Source organism: Carcharodon carcharias, chromosome 13, assembly GCF_017639515.1.
Source record: "Carcharodon carcharias isolate sCarCar2 chromosome 13, sCarCar2.pri, whole genome shotgun sequence".
Taxonomy (NCBI): domain Eukaryota; kingdom Metazoa; phylum Chordata; class Chondrichthyes; order Lamniformes; family Lamnidae; genus Carcharodon; species Carcharodon carcharias.
The window spans coordinates 89,094,148-89,113,273 of record NC_054479.1 but is presented as its reverse complement, the minus strand read 5'-3'; the positions used below and the strand labels follow the sequence as shown (position 1 = coordinate 89,113,273).

The 19,126-nt window shown below is 44.8% G+C and overlaps 1 protein-coding gene across 4 annotated transcripts in view; it reads right to left on the bottom strand.

Annotated features, from left to right (window-relative positions):
* Positions 1-19,126, bottom strand: part of sox5 (SRY-box transcription factor 5) — a 406,357-nt gene that overhangs the window by 174,385 nt on the left and 212,846 nt on the right. For all 4 annotated transcript variants that reach the window (XM_041203211.1, XM_041203209.1, XM_041203210.1 and 1 more), the window contains one exon: positions 6,269-6,348. In XM_041203211.1, the coding sequence (XP_041059145.1) occupies positions 6,269-6,348 (80 nt within the window). The remainder of the gene's footprint in view (positions 1-6,268; positions 6,349-19,126) is intronic.

Sequence of the window (19,126 nt, the reverse complement as noted above, 5' to 3'; positions counted from 1 at the left end):
TGGAGGAAGTGTCCTCTTGGCTGGAGGTGAGGGCCTGGATGGAGCTGAGGGACTGGCTGGCTGAGGGTGTCAGAAACTTGGCAGAGCTCCCAGTGACCCAAAGTAGAAATAATTAGTGCATGGCAGCAGAGTCAAAAGCAGAAGAGAGAGCACTCACAGTTGCATTGAGAGAGGGATGATGTGGTGCAGGATCCTCACTGGGTGTTCGCCACTGACCTCAATGTCACCACAGGCATAGTCCACATCCTCACCAGTCAGCACGATGACACTGTCCTCAGAGTGAGTGAGGGACCTAATGTAGGTCACTCCACCCCAAGTCTGGGACCTCTTGCTGATGTTGTGAACAGGACACATGGCACTGGGTGGAATGTTTGTGTGATGAACAGAGCCATGGACGGGATGAGGACACACGCTCCAGAGGATATCAGCCTGATGGAGATGTGAGGGTGTGTGTGAGAGTTGTTGATGTTGTCCCTTGAGGTGTGAGATCCCTGTGGGTGTGTGATGGGCTTGTGAATGTGAGAGTTGAGAGTGATGAGGTGGTTGACTTAATCTAGTGGAAGGGATGCAAGCATTCATTCTCTTCCTGCACTGGATGGCTGACAGTCTCTGTGCTCCTGTGGTGCTGACCACTGCTGCCATCGCCTCCCAGGCCGGATTGGTGACTCTGGTGGTCTCCTGCAGCCAGAGCAGGGGTAGAGGACATCGTGGCAGCCTTCCACTGCCTCCATCAGGTACCCAAGTGAAGTGTCACTAAATTTGGGGGCCATCTGTCACCTGGAGCAGTCCTGGTCTGTAGACATGAAGTAGGCTGTGTTCTGGCGCACTTTAAATATGGCGCCCGGAGCGAGGAAGCGCTGAAGTCACGGTGTGGTGGGCAAATCCAAGCCTCCCCGTGATCTGGCGTGTTTCCTGTGAATGCATTATCAATGAGGTGGGATGTGCTGGGAAGAGGATGGAATGGCATGAGAACCCACCATTGCGGCCGGCAGGTAAAACATCATTTTTCAGGCCTGCTGTCGCACTTAGTGCAACCCTGGACCGATTCCGTCCAAAATCTCAACTGTGGCGGTGGGTGTCAGGGGATTAAAAGGCAAAATGGGGCGCTGGACCCCCTTCCCCAGTCTGTCATCAGACGGATGTCTCCTTGCATTGGCTACGAATCAGCCTCGGTGGGGGGCCCGACTGCTGGCTGGAAAATACAAGACGGCATGATCGGAAGATGGGTTTTAACAGGCCACTAATGATATCTAATTGGCTACCCACCGTGTAGGCAACTAGCCATTTCCTCTTTGAATCAGCATTTTTCAAAATGGGCCAGAGTTGGGATGCGCTGGCAAACCAGCACACTGGCCAGTGTCCAGAGATTGTGGACCCACCCACCTCCCGACCAACCCACCCACCTCCCGACCCACCTCCCAACCCACTTCCACTTCAAAATTCAGCACCTCATAGCAGATAACCTGATCATGATTACATTGCTGTTTGGGGAACCTTGCTGTATGCAGCTTGGCTCCCATATTTCCTGCATTGCAACAGTGACTAACACTTCAAAAAAGTAGGTCATTGGCTGTAAAGTGTATTAGGGTGTCTGAGGTCAGGAAAGGTTCTATATCAATGCAAGTTCTTCCTGTAATAACACTGGCCAATGTGGATCTGAGCCATAGGATCAGATAGGTTCTAGATTTATTCAGTGAACGTCAAGTCAGACTATAATTGGCTTCATTGCTCCCAGCTTAGGAAGGGAGGAGGAATTACCGAGTGTATTTCATTTGCAAAGCAGAGGAACACAGTGTAATATAAAATGTAATTATAAAATGCTTTCTATTTACTTGGCAAGGTGGCTGTGTTCTGATGCTATGCATCAGCCTTTCTGGGTTTGGTTGTTAAATAGTTAACACTGAGCTCCATGACACCAATTACAGGAGCTAGACATATAATTCCTGCTCACTACACCTTGCAAAGAGCTCAGCTTTTGCTCTTACCCTTCAAAGATGCGACACATGCATTACAAATCACAGGAACAACAGCACGTCCAGCTGCTGCTATTGAGGTAAATTCATTACATTCCTCAACTCGAGTGAAAGTATTAAGCACTGGCTGATCTGCTCTCCACAAGCCAATCCTCGCGCAGAAGAGTAATCCATTACAATATGTTCCAACATCTGCCTCCCCATATGATGCATGACCTATTCGATTGACCCTCTTTAAACAGCGCCAGCGTTCCTGTTCATTACAGAAGGAGGATGAACAGGGTGCTCATCTCATCTTCAGGTCATCAACCAGTAAATACATTTCCATTCAAAACTGGACTTGTACACGCGCAGCCTGAATCTCTTTCATTCCCAAGCATAATATTCTCATCATTTATTTTCCAATAGCCAAACCACAAATTGGATGGCTTCCCCCACTCCCCCTCCCCATGCTCTTTCACACTTATTTCTTTCTGTCTCTCTTCTGTTCATGTGCTCAGCAGCAGAGGACCTGTCATTCACCGTGCCAGTGAGATGTATGGTACATGACAACGATGACCTTCTCTCTGTATGTGACAAGATCCTCAGGTCAACTGCCTAAATGGCAGCCCCTGTGACACTCAAGTCAGCAACCAGTGCTTCTACTGAGGTAAATCTAAAGCTAATTTATTATCAATCACCTTTCCTTCAGACACCTGTGACAATAAACATTTTTGGGCTTTTTGTAGGCAAAGACAATGAAGGCTGAACAGTGTTCTAATAACTACCAGCTATTTTTACACGACTCTGTCCTTTAAAGAATCCTTAAATTATGAGGCCTTTTTATTATGCGAAAGAAGAATTTTTAAACTGTTCTCCATGTTGCATTAGTGCCATGCATTCTTCAATTGTGCAGAATGTTGCTGAATTATAATTCTGTTTCTGTTTTCTCCTTTTGCTCTATAAATACATATGCACATGACTGGCACTCTAGCAGCTGTGCAAAACTAACTGTATGTGTAATATTGAATCTACCTGTCCCTGCAGGCTGGAACTGGAAAGCACAGTGCTCCTCACCTATCATAAAACACACTCACATGGATGAAAGGGCGGGTTTAGAACAGTGCGAGCTAGCTAGGATCGACTGCAGGTGCCTGGTGAAAAATTGCCCCTGGATTTGGAAACATGCAAAAAAAGCTAAAGAGGCAGAATTTAAATATGTACCATTTGGAAAACAAAAGTAAAAACTTTGAAGTGATTCTGGTCTCGGGTTGCCAGGAACCCTGGTTGGGCATATTATATGATCATAAGAAGCAACAACAGGAGTAGACCATTCGGCCCCATGAGCCTGCTCCTCAATTCACAAAGATCGGCTGGGATTTTCCAGCCCCACCATGGTGGAACTCGCTGAGGGGGATGCGGGGGGGCTGCCAAAAGTGCAGTGACTTTGGGAGGACCGGAAGATCCCAGCAGCAGGCGGGGCTGGAAAATCCCAGTCATCACGGCTGATCTAATTGCAGCCTTAACTCCACTTTCCTGTCTGCCCCCATAACCTATCTTCTTGGAGTTTTCATCACATGACCTCCCATCACATACTATCACCCCTGCTCTCACGCCATTATTCAACTCAACATGTCAATACTCACAGTGCCTTGCCTTCCTATACTTATCGAAATGTGAACAAATTTCATTACCCAATTGGATAATACTTGACTGTCACCCAAACATCCTTCTTATCCTGGCTGATATTTTTTAAACACAGTTTTTAAAATTATTTTTAAAAATAGTCAGTTTTTTTAATGCCCCTATAATTTTAATCTTGAGTTGTTTGCTGCTGTGTCCCAGAAATTAATCTTTTATTCCTGGAGACTCCAGAAGGATTGGCAACAGTGCCCTTGCTGCAAACCACAAATTCAATGGCAAAATCCAAATCCAAAACAGGTCAGTCCATTGGACGCACGATATCACTATTTTTTGATTATAAGCAGCCTCCATTCATGTCCTTGACTCCTGGCAGCATTAATCTTGCCTTTAGACAATTATTAAACACAACCAAGTTTCTTCAGTGTTTGTCCTTAGCCTGATTCTGGGAGAGTCTGGGCACATTACAAGGGTAGAGATGTCTCTCTTTAGAGTCTTGATCTGCCCTGTGTTCATGGGCAAAATGTGCAGACAATGAATAAATGTAATATTCTCAAAAGTAGAATCCACAGATTGCCAACGATTCTCTTGAAGTGAAGGGTAAATTCAGTTTGGTTAAATTTAACTTTGGACAATGGTGCAATACAGACAACATTATGAGATACACCATGCTTGATTCTCCTTTCCAATAAAAGAAAGGAAGACTTGTATCTTTATAGCACCTTTCATGAGCTCTGGATGTCCCAAAGCAATTTTCAGCTAATTAAGCAGTTTTGTAGTATAATGTAGGAAACAAGACAGCAAATTTGCAGATAGCCAGGTCTCACAAACAGTGATGATGATCTGATAATCCATTTTTTAAATATTGCTTCAGAATTCTCCTACTCTTCTTCAAAATAATACCATGGGATCTTTTACCTCCACCTGAGAAGGCAGATGAGCCTTGGTTTCTCATCTCATCCAAAAGACAGCACTTACAACAGTGCAGAACTCCCTCAGTACTGCATGAAGTGTCAGCAGTGCTCATGTTGCTGGAGTGGGGTTTGAACCCACAATCTTCTGGCTCAGAAGTCAATGAAAGGAAAAAAAAAATTGGGCAGTGCATTTAATGAAAGCAACTTCAATATTGTCCATGGGCTCTTTTGTTGGATTGAAGGAAATTACAGAGTTAGAAAGGGGTGAGGCTGAAGAGAATTAAAAACCAGGATGAGAATTATAAATTGAAAGCATTGGAGGACTGGATACTAATATAGGCCAACAAGGGCAGGGGTTATGGGTGAGGAATTGGTGCAAGATAAGATACAGTTGTTAAGTTTTCAGATGCACAGAGGTTTTATGGCATGTGGAAAATGGCATGCTGGCCAGGAGATCTTTGATATCAGTTAGAGAGTGGACTTGCCAAAGGGGTGGATATGAGTTTCAGCTGGAGATGGGCTGAGGCAGGAGCAGAAACAGACAATATTATGGAAGTGGAACTGTGATAAAGTTATCTATGGTGACTCAAGGGACCCCAGCAATATTTATTGCTGATGCAGTTAGTGAATGTGAAGGTAATGCTCATCACAATGCAGGCATAAAGGAATAAAACATGAATTACATTAATCTTGTTTGGGATCACCTAACTACAAGGATTCCTTTGAACTTTCAATAAGACATGCAACTGTACAAGCAATAAATACTGCCCTTATGACCACCATTAGCAAAAATATCATGCATATTTCAGAACAGCTTATCTCCTTTTTCATTCATCCACCTTGCAACTGGTGATGAACTGGAAAGAAGAAACTTGCATTTCCAAACCATGCTTCACGTCCTCAGGACACCCCAAATGCATTTCACAGCTAGTGAAGTGTTTTTGAAGTGCAATCAGTGTTGTTTTGTAGACAAGTGCAGCAACATACACACAAGTCCCACAAACAGTAATGAAGTAAATGGCTAGATCATCTGCTTTTTAGTGTTATCTGGTTGAAGGATAAATGATAACCAGGACACCAGAAGTATTCCTTTGCTTTTCTTTGAATACTGCCACAATAACTTTCTTGTCCATCTGAGTGGTAATAGTTTATTTTTCTCATTTCTGAAAGTTTTTGATCTCAGTCACGCTGTACAGGGATATTCATCTCTTTATGAGGAAAGGAAGTAGAGTAGAAGGAAAATGAGAGGGTGCATTGCTCTTGGCTATGTCTGAGCACTTCCCAGTCATCAGAATAAATGAGTTATTGGTGGAGGCCTTGGAACAACTCACTATACTCCAACTATACAAGAGTTGTAACATAGGACTCAGGATGGAGAATTAAAATATGGTTTTGTTGGAAAAACAGATACATCTCAACTAATAAATGAGGATCAAATGTTATTCAAAATGATACTGGACATCTTGATAAATCTATCTCTGGGAATCCCCTTGACATTCTTTTTCTATTTTCCTGTCTGTTGGTTTTCAATATCAGTTCCTCAACACACACCACGAAGGCTCCAGATTCAAACCCATGTCAAGTTAGTTGATGTCAACCCAGGGCAAGGTTGGGTAAATTCACGGAGCCACCAGAAAGTCACTGACAGGCATTTATCTGTCAAAGGTTAGATTTTTATTCACCACTCTTCCTAAACAACTCCTGCAAAGACTTGCCCTTGTCCTTCAAGCCTGCAAGCCACAATATTAACATCTGTCTTACCTGCAGCTGGAGCTGGCCAAGCCCTGGTGTTGCTGCTGCTGCCATGGTTGTGGGGATAAGCTGAAGAGGGTAGGGCTCATCTACGAAAGAGAGCAACATTTTTGAGAACATATTGTACATACTCCACCAACCAATCCCACACAGCAACCACCACTCTTCTCAAAGGCCTGTGCTGTCTGTGAATATTGTTCCATCTGTGACATTTAACTTCTAGCTTTCAAAATAAAAACCATTGATAAATTTTACAAATACGTCAATGCATAGTGAGAATTATATACAATGAAACTGCATCTTTGCCACTGATTTCTGGTGGCCTTATAGACGGGTCTCTTAATGCAGGTTTAAACTTGCTATCACTCTCCTAGGCTCCTTTGGCAGCTAACCACTTCCCACTGGGCTTAGTACAATGAGGCCATTACAACATATTATGGGTGGAATATATTAATGAACTCCACTGTCTCAAACTGATGTGGTACGTCTGGACAAATATTTTCTCTGGATCTAATCTTTATTATACAAAGCTTGTGTCAATTTAATCCATTGGTAGCTGATTTAATAACAGCATCCTAGGCCAAATAGTGAACAATTCCAAAATGTGACAACTACGCAAGTTCGAATGATTTTGCAGCTGATGATTCAAGATATCAATAATGATGACAGTCTGCCTATTCAGCTGTGTCATTGGTTAAACTTGACTTTGTGCAACACTGACTTCAGTAGAAATAAGAATGAGGAGAGATGTAAAACAGGCTGCAACCCACCATCACCCAAAATCTATTCCATTCAGTTTAAACATAGATAATATCCTGACTCTCTTTAGGTTGACAAGGTGATGATCTTAATTTAAACTGAATTAAAAACATTGCTCTACTCTTCACATTTGTTCAGTTGTACACTTGGACTGAATTCAATCAAGCAAGCAAAGGAATTCTGACATCACCATAACCAGTCTGTTAATAACATGCAGTTCTTAGCACTTCAATTGAAGGCTTTAACTAAGAGACAATTCCCTCTGTGAAGCAATATCTCTTCTGGTTAACTCCACTATGTAATGTCATGTTCAGTTCATGCCCATCTAAGTAGTACTTGGGTGATAATGTGTTGAATTAGGCATTACATTTCAAATGAGTAAGCTACCACTGATTCCTGGATGTTTGAGAAGAGGCCATTTGGTCCATTGTGCCAGTACTGGCTCTTTGAAAGAGCTATGCAAATAGTCCCACTCCCCTGCTCTTTTCCCATAGCCCTGCATTGTTTTGTTCAAGTATCTATCCAATTCCTTTAAAAGTTACTATTGAATCCGCTTGCACCACCCTTTCTGGCAGCACATTCCAAATCATAACTTGCCATGTGAAAAAATTCTCCTTATCTCCCTATTTTCCAGTTATTTTAAATCTCTGTTCCCTGGTTACTGGCTCACACACCAGTGGAGACAGTTTCTCCTTATATACTCTATCATAACACCTCATGATTTTGAACACATCTATTGAATCTCAGCTTAACCTTCCCTATGCTAAGGAGAATAATCCCAACTTCTCTAGGCTCTTTGCATTACTAAAGTCCCTCATTCCTGCTGTCATTCTGGTAAATTTGCTCTGCACTTTCTCTGGAGTTTTGACATCCTTCCTAAGATGTGATGTCCAGAATTGGCCATAATACTGAGGGCTAGATGCTAATTTATTATAGTTTACCATAACTTCCTTATTTCTGTCTTTTCAACTCAAACACATGAGCACACAAAACTGACATACAGGAAAAATCTAACTGGTCCGTCATGCCAGACCATCATGGCTACAATGAACATTTGTAGAGATGCACCACATTCAGGCTTCTGAATGAGCATGATACTCCTTTACAGAACTGACATTCTAGTTCAATTGATGCACTGCTGGTCAAGATGGAATTCTGCTAGTTCAAACTGCAACATGCCCAAACATGGCTGATCTCAGGACATAGGGAAGAATTTTCCCCCCGTTGGGGGGGTTGTGCAGGGGCGGGTGGGAACGGGCACGAATCTGATCAGTGCCCCCAATCAAGTGCGTGCTGCCATTTTACGTGGGCAGGCCAATTAAGGCCCGCCCAGCATGACGCACAGCTGGAAGCGCCAAGGGCTCCCTGTGCATGCCGGTGGGGGGCTGGGGGCTTCCCAGAGTCGGGGCCTGCCCTTTGTCGTGCATGCGCATGAAAGGGTGCAGAAATCTCCCTGAAGCACGGAGGTGCCTCAAGGAGATTAGTTTAAGTTGTGGAAAATTTAATAAAGGTGGAAAAAGATTTTAAGGACATGTCCCCTCATGTGAAACTTCACATGAGCTGGGACATGTCCATTAATTTTTTCAAAAATTTAATTTAATTAACAAACCCTTCATGAAACCTCATCCCGCCCGTGGATGAGATTTCATGAAAAATGTGAAGGCCGCCTGGGCTCTTCGCCTGCCTGCCAACCTTAAGGCTGGACGGGCAGCATTCTTAATAACTTTAATTAATTTAATAATGGCCGTAATAGGCCTTTGACAGTTTAACAGGTGCACAACTGCGTCGGCTGCCTGCCCACTGAACTGACAATCTAAATGACGCGCGGTGACATCGGGACGCACGCCTGACATCACTGCGCATCATTTTACGTGTCAGCAAATGGGCCCCAACCGCGCTCGCTGATGGGAATATTCAGCCCATAATGTTAACACAATGGCTTACCCTGATGCAGTTCAATACATGATGCTCAACAATGATTCAGATCCATTAACATGAGTTAAGTGGGTGTATTGGAAATGCCATTTTAATTACTGCTCCAAATCAAAATTCACAATCATATTAATCAGTAACGTTTACTCAGCCACAAACTCCATTAACAATAACCTCCAACTGTTGCAGGTGAGCAGAATGACAAAGGGTCGAAGAGCTGGAGTGGATTAACAACCATTGTCTGAATGATAAATTCCTGCCTGCCCAAAATTGCATGTAAGGCTCAGTTCAGTCATGCATGATGCATGTGAGTTTTCACCCAGCACATGTAGAAAATATAAAACAGGGTCCTCCAGACACCCAAAATCCAAAGTCCTTCAGTATATAGATACCTAATGTTTTATTTTCAGAAAGAGCACACATTTTAAACCATCCCTACTGATCAACAGATCACATTGTTGATTGTGTCGTCTAATGTTCCACCTAGGGCCAGATAACTTCAGCCTCCGGTAGGATTTATGCAGACTAGAACGAATTCAAAGACTGATATTTCAGGTACTCAAAGCACTTTTTTTTTACTGCTGAGATAGAGGAGACAGTTGGAAGATGGGAAAACTCACTCAAATCTCTATCCTAATGGCATATTTCATCCAATACAATAACAACTTAGATTTATCTAGCATCTTTAACATAGTAAAACATCCGAAGGTGTTACACGGGAGCAGTATCAGAAAAAAAACTCATACTGAACCACATATTAGAATGGCAGACCAAAAGCCTGGTAAAAGAGGTAGGTTGTAAGGGGCAATGTAAAGGAGGAAAAGGAGATGGCAAAGCTGGGTGTTTTGAGGAGGGAATTTCAGGCCTTAGGGCTTAAGCAATTGAAGGCATTGACACTAATGGCAGGGCAAAGGAAGTTGCAAGGTCAAAGAGGCCTGAGTCTGAGGAACAGAGAGTTCTTGGAAAGTTGAAGGACTAGAGGAAGGGACAGAGATCAGGAGGTGCAAGGCCATGGAGAAATTAGAACAAAAAGGTTGGGAATTTTAAATTTGAGGCTTTTCTGGGAGCCCATGTAGGTCAAAGAAGTATTTTTCCTACTGGCCCATATTTTCAATTGAGCTGAGGGTGGGCAGCATCTTGGGCATGGTGGGAATCCTTCTTTCCATGAAGATGTCCGTTTGCCCTAACATTCTGGCTCTGAGGTAATTGGAATGCAAGGGGTAGGCTCTTGGGACCGTGCTGGAGGGCCACAGGGATTTAACAGGCAGTCACTGAAATGCCTGAGGAAAAAGAAAAGCAAAATTTTTAAAATTGCATATATTTGAAATTTTCGATGAGATGACGGGGCCTGTGTATGACCATGATCTGAAAATATCCTGCATACGTCAACTCTTTTCTTCTCCGCCGATGCTGCCAGACCTGCTGAGTTTTTCCAGGTAATTCTGTTTTTGTTTTGGATTTCCAGCATCCGCAGTTTTTTGTTTTTATCTCTGCCATACTTTCTTCATTTGACAAGCAGCAGTGCAGACGCGGGCAGCCACACTTGAGGTGGCCAATTCCAGTGCAAGGGATTAGTGGGCATGAAGGTGGGGACCGAACCAAATAAGTTTCCAATCATGACCCCACCCCCAGCTCCCTCGTCCCCTGAATAACCAGCAAGGGCAGCAGGTGGAATATTTACCCGTTGTTTTAATGGAGTTCATTTATCACACAGAATCACACAGTGCAGAAGAGGCGCATCAGCCCATCGAGTCTGCTCCGACACGTGAGAAGCACCTGACCTACCTACCAAATCCCATTCACCAGCACTTGGCCCATAGCCTTGAATGTTATAATGTGCCAAGTGATCATCCAGTACTTTTTAAAGGATGTGAGGCAACCCGCCTCCACCATCCTCCCAGGCAGCACATTCCAGACTGTCAACACCCTCTAGGTAAAAAAGTTTTTCCTCACATCCCCCCTAAACCTCCTGCCCCTCACCTTGAACTTATGTCCCCTCGTGACTGACCCTACAACTAAGGGGAACCAACCGACGAAAACAACCCAAGTCTATCCAGCCTCTCTTCATAACTTAAATGTTTCATCCCAGGCAACATCCTGGTGAATCTCCTCTGCACCCCCTCCAGTACAATCACATCCTTCCTATAATGTGGCGACCAGAACTGAACACAGTACTCCAGCTGTGGCCTCACTAAGGTTCTATACAACTCCAACGTGACCTCCCTACTTTTGTAATCTATGCCTCGAATGGTAAAGGTAAGTGTCCCATTTGCCTTTTTCACCACCCTACTAACAATAACTCCAAATCCAGTAAAACATCAGGATTGGTGATTCACACTCAGAATAAAGCTTTTAGTCATAGTGGCATGTACAAAAAAAAGAACTTCACAGGAACATAGACTCCATGCACCACCCTAAAGGTGAGACTAGTCACAGGTGACAATAACTGGAAATATATTCACACATAAAACAAAATTCCATTTTCTTCACACTGCAAAGAAAAGAATGAAAATGCACACACTATCCAATCCCTTCTCCACATTTTGGATTTGATTCTGTAGAATATAATTCTGGCAGCCCTACTATCACACACCATCCTAACTTGGACGTAGGTTACCTTTCATCCAATGTTGCTGGGTCAAAACCTTGGAAACCCCTATCTAACAGCATTGTGCAAGTACCTCCACCACATGAACAATAACATTCAAGAAGAACGCTCACTACCACCTTCATAGGACAACTACGACAAAGCGTAATGAAAGCCACTGACATCCACATCCTAGGAATGAATATTAACCTCCCTTCCTCCACTACAGCCCGAATCTCTTTCCTCACCATCACTCTCAAATGCAATGTTACACAGGGATTATGTCAAGCCACGATGGGACTTTCCATTTCAACACTACTTCTTTGGTGAGGAATACTGATTTTTTGGATTCCTTCTGGCCTGTGACTGGAGAGAAAAGCTTTTAGGCTGGAGCTACAGTTTTGTTTGACACATTAAACAATGCGTTTGGCTAACCATTAGAGACTCCCATTGTTTTATGGGGTATAATATTCTGCTGGGAGTGATGGTATATGGCAGAAGTATTAGTAGGCACAAGAACATAAGAAATAGAAGCAGGAGTAGACCACACAGCCCTTTGAGCCTGCTCCGTCATTCAATACGATCATGGCTGATCTTGGACTTCAACTCCAATTTCCCACCTGCTCCCCATATCCCTGAATCAGGCACGGTCAGATCATGCAATGATGACATCATTATCACCTTAGCAACGCTGAACCCCAGCATTTAACAGGCATCCAGCATTTCTGGAGGTAAGACAACACCATGATTAGCCGAGCACCAGTGGTGGAAAACTGAGTGGTAACTGCAGATCAGTGACATTTGCCAAGTTGGCGGAGGTAGCAAAAATGAGAGGCCATCCCTCTGCTTAAGCTGCTGCAAGCCTCTGGCTCCTGTAAACAATCGATCTTCCGGCTCTCCTCTCTTCTCTCTCTCCCCTTATTCCCCCCCAAGCATAGGCAACAATACTGACAAGAGCTTATTCGAGAAACATTTAACACCTGGTTGAGCCCAGCAGGTTTGCCAGGTGCTATGCTGGCTCATGTAGGCTGCCATAAACCCTGCAATGTCAACTTTACACAGCAGGATTCAAGCAAGAGCAAGATCTGAGCCATCATCTCCCACTGCTCTAAATGTAAAATGAAAATGATTCAAAATTTAAGAAGGCGGCAATTTTGAAATGAATCAAGTGAGAACCTAAGGGGAAAGATTCCACTATGGGTAGATACTCCAGACGACATAATGTAAAACTGTTCTCTGAGTCTGAGATTTTCAATACTTTAATGATATGTACTTACAGCATGTGTAAGAGGCCGGCTTTTTGCTCAGAGTGCCAAGGTGCATTGGCTGAATGAAGGAGGAGGTATCCAGGATGATTCCATTTTTATATATTCATTCATGGGATGTGAGCATTGCTGGCTGGGCCAGCTTTTGTTGCCCATCCCTAAATGCCCTTGAGAAGGTGGTGGTGAGTCACCTGCTTGAACTGCTGCAGTCCATGTGGTGTAGATACACCCACAGTGCTGTTAGGAAGGGAGTTCCAGGATTTTGGCCCAGCTTGGAGGGGAACTTGAACGTGGTGGTGTTCCCATGCTACCCTTGTCCTTCCAGTCAGTAGAGTATGCAGGTTTAGAAGGTACTGTCAAAGAAGCCCTGGTGCATGACTACTCTATGAGCTCTCTCAATTTTGACATACGTCCGCAGGGGCAAGATTTTACATTTGTTGGGTGGGTGGGCCCGGGAGCATCCGGGAAAAGGCCCACCGCCCGCGATCGGCCCCCGACCGCGAATTCACACTGGCTGGTCAATTAATGGGCTGCCAGCATGAAAGGCACACTGAGAAGCTCAGCGTTGTTGGAGTGGGGGCGGAGGAGGGTGGGCGTGGAAACCTGCGCATGTGCAAGGCAGCGTGCACTGAAAGCTCCCTGAGGGTACTGAGCTGCCTCAGGCAGCTGAAGATCCTACAAGGAAAATAAAGATTTTATTAATGATATAAACATGTCCCCTCATGTGACTCAGTCACATCAAGAGGGATGTTTGAAATGAAGTTGAAAACTTTTTTCTGTTTTTTTTATTTACCGTTTGAAACGTCATCCTGCCCGTGGATGAGGTTTCATAAAAAATCCAAGGGCTGCCTGGCCTATTTGCCTGCCCGCCAACCGAACAGTTGAATGGGCAGCGAAAAATACAGATTAATTAATTGCTTAACGGCCTTAATAGGCCTCTCAATTGTTAGCGTGCGCGCCGCTGCCGATTCCTGCGCACGCACGCCAACCGAAAGATCGTGAGAGTACTCGATGACGTTAGGACACTCGCCCAATGTCATCGTGCGTGATTTTATGTCCAATCGGGGTGGGCGCGCTGACAACCTGACGAACATAAAATCCTGCCCGGGTGTTAGTGAGGAGGTCTTTGCAGGGTTGACTGGACTGGGTGAACCTTTGTCATGTCTGCTTTGGTCAAAGCCAAGTGATCAATCCAGTATCATTTTATTTGGCCTTCTCAGAATGGTTTTAATACAATGGGCGTAATTCAATGCTCCCTGAGAGTGGGATGGGAGGTGGTGGTGAGGGGGGGCACGCAAAAGGGCCGTGAAGGTAGCGGGATGGAGAGCTCGCCACATTCACAACTACACCCAAACAAGTCCGATCAGGAAGGGTCGAGGACAGCCTTCCTGCCTCAGCCTGATGGAGACCCTTGCATGGTCACATTGTGTGGGCTGGCTGCCAGATAAACCCTGAGAAGAGAGAGAGGGTTGATCCTTCTCGGGCACCCTATGTGCAACAGAGAGACCCGCTGGCAGCAAGGTCCATTCCCATTGGAAGACTGACCATTGCCCCTTAAACCAACCTGCCTCCCCCTCCCCCTCCTCACCGCAGCCTGTCTGATTAACCCCGTGGAGTTTTATATCAGTTCCTCCTCCTGGGGCAGTACTGACAATGGCCGGTGGTCCCAGTGGTGCTTCTGGTGCTGAACAGCTGCCAGCCTCTGATTGACCAGCAGCTCTCAGAGGTGGGACATCTGCACTGAAGGTTCCAAGAACCCCACGCTGACCAAGTAGGTCCCCGATTGGATCTTAACCATGTCAGGGTGCCCAGAAATGGCCACGGTGAGGGGTCTCCGTCCAGTGGATGGATCAATGGTCAAAACCATTAAAGCCACCCCAATGAGTGGTTTTCTAGGCCATCTCAGAGGGCAATTAAGAGCCAACCACATTGCTGTGGGTTTGAAGTAATTTGTGAGTCAGATGGGTTTTTCTAACAATCAACTAATAATCACCATCACTGAGACTAGGGGCCAAATTTTCATAGAAGTCGGGAAGGTTCCACAGACCTTCTAAAAAATGGTGGGTGTGGCCCAGATTTGGAAGCCCTGCCCCTTTCCAGCTGAAACCATTTACAACTATCGCAACAGGAGTTCTGAGCTCATAGTTTAATTGATATCTTAAAGAGACTATTAAAGGATTAGCTGTCTTTGATGTAGTTAGTGAAATAGATGTTTGTTTTTATAACAGATTAACCATTCGAGGAGATTTAAAAGCTTTGAATGGCTTTCATGAATGGGAGTTTTATCGCTACCAAGTACTTAGGAGTGAGAGCTGTATAAGATTGTTGATTTTTTTTCATCTCTACATGTCTCCTGAAGCCTGCCCATGATGGGTACTGGGTGGCCGGCTGTGGAGGTGGCACGCAGGGTATGAGGGAACATGGGGTAGGGTGGTTGCAGGGGTGTGAGGGCTAGAGGGCCTAACAGCTTCCAAAATGACTGGGACAAAGCCCACCTAAGCACACACACACACCCCCCCCCCCCCGCCCCCGGCAGCCTACACTCTACCTCAGAATTGACAGGCACAGCTCCATCCCGCACTGCGCCAACACCACCGCACACCCCAACGCCCCTCCCCCCACCAAACCCCCCACAAAACTTGCACATTTCAGACAACTTTTTACTGAGGCGGATCCAGCAAGTTAAGGAATTTCCCAAATGAAATTATATGCCTCAGTAGCCAAAACATGGCTACTGAGGCACCTAGCTACCTATTCGAGACTTATTTAATTAATTGAATTTAAATTCTCAGCTGCTATGGCAGGATTTGAAATCATTTCTACACTCATTAGTCCAGATCACTTACTAGTCCAGAAAGAATAACCATTATGCCACTGTACACCAGCGTAGCTGGCTGGAGGGTTTCAAAGGAAATGACCTCCTGCTTCAAACAGATTCAGGGCGAATGCAACCAGGGAGATATTCCCAGCCACTCTCACGCTCCTGCTAACAGCTAGAAGCAGAGCGGGACTGCAGGAGATCGCACTTAGAGAATTGTGAAAAGCAGCAGGAGAAGGAGGGAGAAAGCGGGAAGTCAAAATAAATAAAAATTGAGCAAAGTTTTTTTTTAGTAAATGAAAGGATGGGAAGAAAAGGTTTTCACTTTCAAATAATCGTACTGCTCCTGTGAAGCATTCAGCACTACATGTGTTCAAAGCAATGCAAGTATACCAACAGCAGATGATGTGTAAGAACTATTTCAATACTGACTGTCAGCCCAACATTCCATATCCCAAAACCACTTTGAGCTCATCTTATCCATGAGACCCAGTTCCTGCTCTCTTGACTCTATTGCCACTAAACTACTGACCACCCAATTTCCCTTCTTGGACCGCATTAGTCGATATTGTTAACAGTTCTCTCTCCTCAGGTTCTGTTCCTCTCTCTTTCAAATCCGCCATCATCACCCCTCTCCTCAAAAGTCCAATCCATCAATTCTCCATCCTTGCAAACTACTGCCCCCATCTCCAATCTCCTTTTTCTCTCCAAAACCGAAAATGTTATCTCCTCCAAACTTCGTACCCATCTTTCCTGGAACTCCATGTTTGAATCCCTCCAATCAGATTTCTGCCATGTCACAGTACTGAAAAAGTTTTTTCTCAAAGTCTCAATGACATCCTATGCGACTGTGACAAAGGCAAACTATCCCTCTTCATCCTCCTTGACTTGTCTGCAGTCCTTGCAACATCTGATCAAACTATCTTTCTCTAACGCTTCCCCACTGGGTGGGACTGCCCTTGCCTGGTTCCATTCTTACCTATCTAATTGTAGCTGGAAAATTGTCATTAATGGTTTCTCCTCCTGCTCTCACACAGTTACCTCTGGTGTCCCCCAAGGATTGATCCTTGAGCCTTGCTATTTCTCATCTACATGTTACCACTCAGTGACATCATCGAAAGCACAATGTTAGTTTCCACATATAAACTGTCGACAACCAGTTTTACCTCATTCCTACCTCTCTCGACAACGCCAGTACCTCTACAGTGTCAAAATGCTTGCCTGACATCGAGTACTCCTCAAATTCAATATTGGGCAGAGTGAAGCCATTGTCTTCTGCTCTGCCACAAACTCCGCTCCCTCACCACTGACCTCCCCCTTCACCCTGGTAACTGTCTGAGGCTGAACCAGACTGTTTGCAACCTTGGTGTTATGTTTGAGGTGAACCCTCTACCACATATCCACACTGTCACCAAGGCCAACTATTTCCACCTCCATACCATCACCGACTGTGCCCTTGTCTGAGCTCTTCTGCTGAAAGCCTCATTCGTAACTTTATTACCTCCGGAGTTGACTATTCCAACGCACACCAGGCCAGCCTTCCACATTCTACCTTCTATAAACATGAGGTCATCCAAAACTCTGCTGCCTGTGTCCTAACTCACACCAAATGCCTTCACCTTTCACTCCTGTGCGTGTACTCATGAACCTGGATTGGCTCCCGGTCAAGCAAAGCCTCAATTTTAAAATCCTCATCCTTGGTTTCAAATCCTTCTCAGATCTGGTTCCTCCCTATCTCTCTAATCTCTTCCCACTCTAAAGCCCTCTGAGATATCTGCACTTCTGTAATTCAGGTTTCTTGAGCATCCCCAACTTTAATTGCTCCACCACTAGCGGATGCAGTTTCAGCCACTCTATGCCCTAAGTTCTGAAATTTCCTTCCTAAACCTTACAGCCCTTCTACCTTGCTTTCCTTAACACCTACCACTTTTTTTATTCATTCATGGGATGTGGGCATCACTGGCTAGGCCAGCATTTATTGCCCTTCCCTAATTGCCGTTGAGAATGTGGTGGTGAGCCGCCTTCATGAACCGCTGCAGTCCATGTGGTGTAGGTACATCTACATTGCTGTGAGGGAGGGAGTTCCAGGATTTTGACCCAGTGACAGTGAAGGAACGGTGATGTATTTCCAAGTCAGGATGGTGAGTAGCCTAGAGGTAAGCTTGCCTCCCATGCATCTGCTGCTCTTGTCCTTTTAGGTGGTAGAGGTTATGAGTTTGGAAGGTGCTGCCGAAGAGACTTAGTGAGTTGCTGCAGAGCATCTTGTAGATTGAACGCACAGCTGCTACTGCGTGTCGGTGGTGGAGACAGTGAATATTTAAGCTGGTGGATGGGATGCCATTCAAGCAGGCTGTATTATCCTGGATGGTGTTGACCTCCTTGAGTGTTATTGCAGCTGCGCTCATCCAGGCAAGTGGAGAGTATTCCATCACACTCCTGACTTGTGCCTTGTGGATGGTAGACTAGCCTTGGGGAGTCAGGAGGTGAGTAACTCTCTGCAGAATTCCCAGCCTCTGACCTGCTCTTGTAGACACAGTACTTATATGGCTAGTCCAGTTCAGTTTCTGGTCAATGGTAATCTCCAGGATCTTGATAGTGGGGGAATTCAGCAATGGTAATGCCAGGGGAAATGGTTAGATTCTTTCTTGTTGGCACTTCTGTAGCATGAATGTTACTTGCCACTCATCTGCCCAAGCCTTAATATTGTCCGGGTCTTGCTGCATTTGGGCATGGACTGCTTCAGTATCTGAAGTGTCGGGAATGATACTGAACATTTTGCAATCATCAGCAAACATCCCCACTTCTGACCTTATGATGGAAGGAAGGTCATTGATGAAGCAGCTGAAGATGGTTGATCCTAGGACACTACCCTGAGGTAGTGAGCCAGCACAAAGGAAGGTGGCTGTTGGAGGACAATCATCTCAATCCTAAGACACTGTGGCAGGAGCTCCTCAGGCTGGTGTTCTAGGTCCATCCACCTTCAGTTGTTCCATCAATGAACTTCCTTCCATCATAAGGTCAGGAGTAGGGATGTTTGGAGATGGCATTCGCTAATGATTGGACAATGTTCAGTTCCATTCAGAACTCCTCCTATAATGACTGCTAAGTTCCTCTCCAAGGCCGACGGTGTCTTGACTTGGAACTATATCACAATTCCTTCATTGTCGCTGGGTCAAAATCCTGGAACTCTCTTCCTAACAGCACTGTGGGTGTACCAACACCAAACAAAGTGCAGAAGTTCAAGAAGGCGGCTCACCACCACTTTCTCAAGGGCAATAAATAATGACCTTGCTGGTGATGCTCACATCCCATGAATGAATAAAAAATTGAGGAGAAGCTAAAGAAATGGCTTATTTTCATAAGGGTTTAAAAGGTTAAGAGATATGATAAAAGTGTTCAAAATTATGAGAACTTATCCTGAGTTAAATCAGTAAAAAATATTTCACTGGTTGCTGAGTTACTAACTACAGGTCTTAAATTTCAGATTATCTTAATTAATATTACAA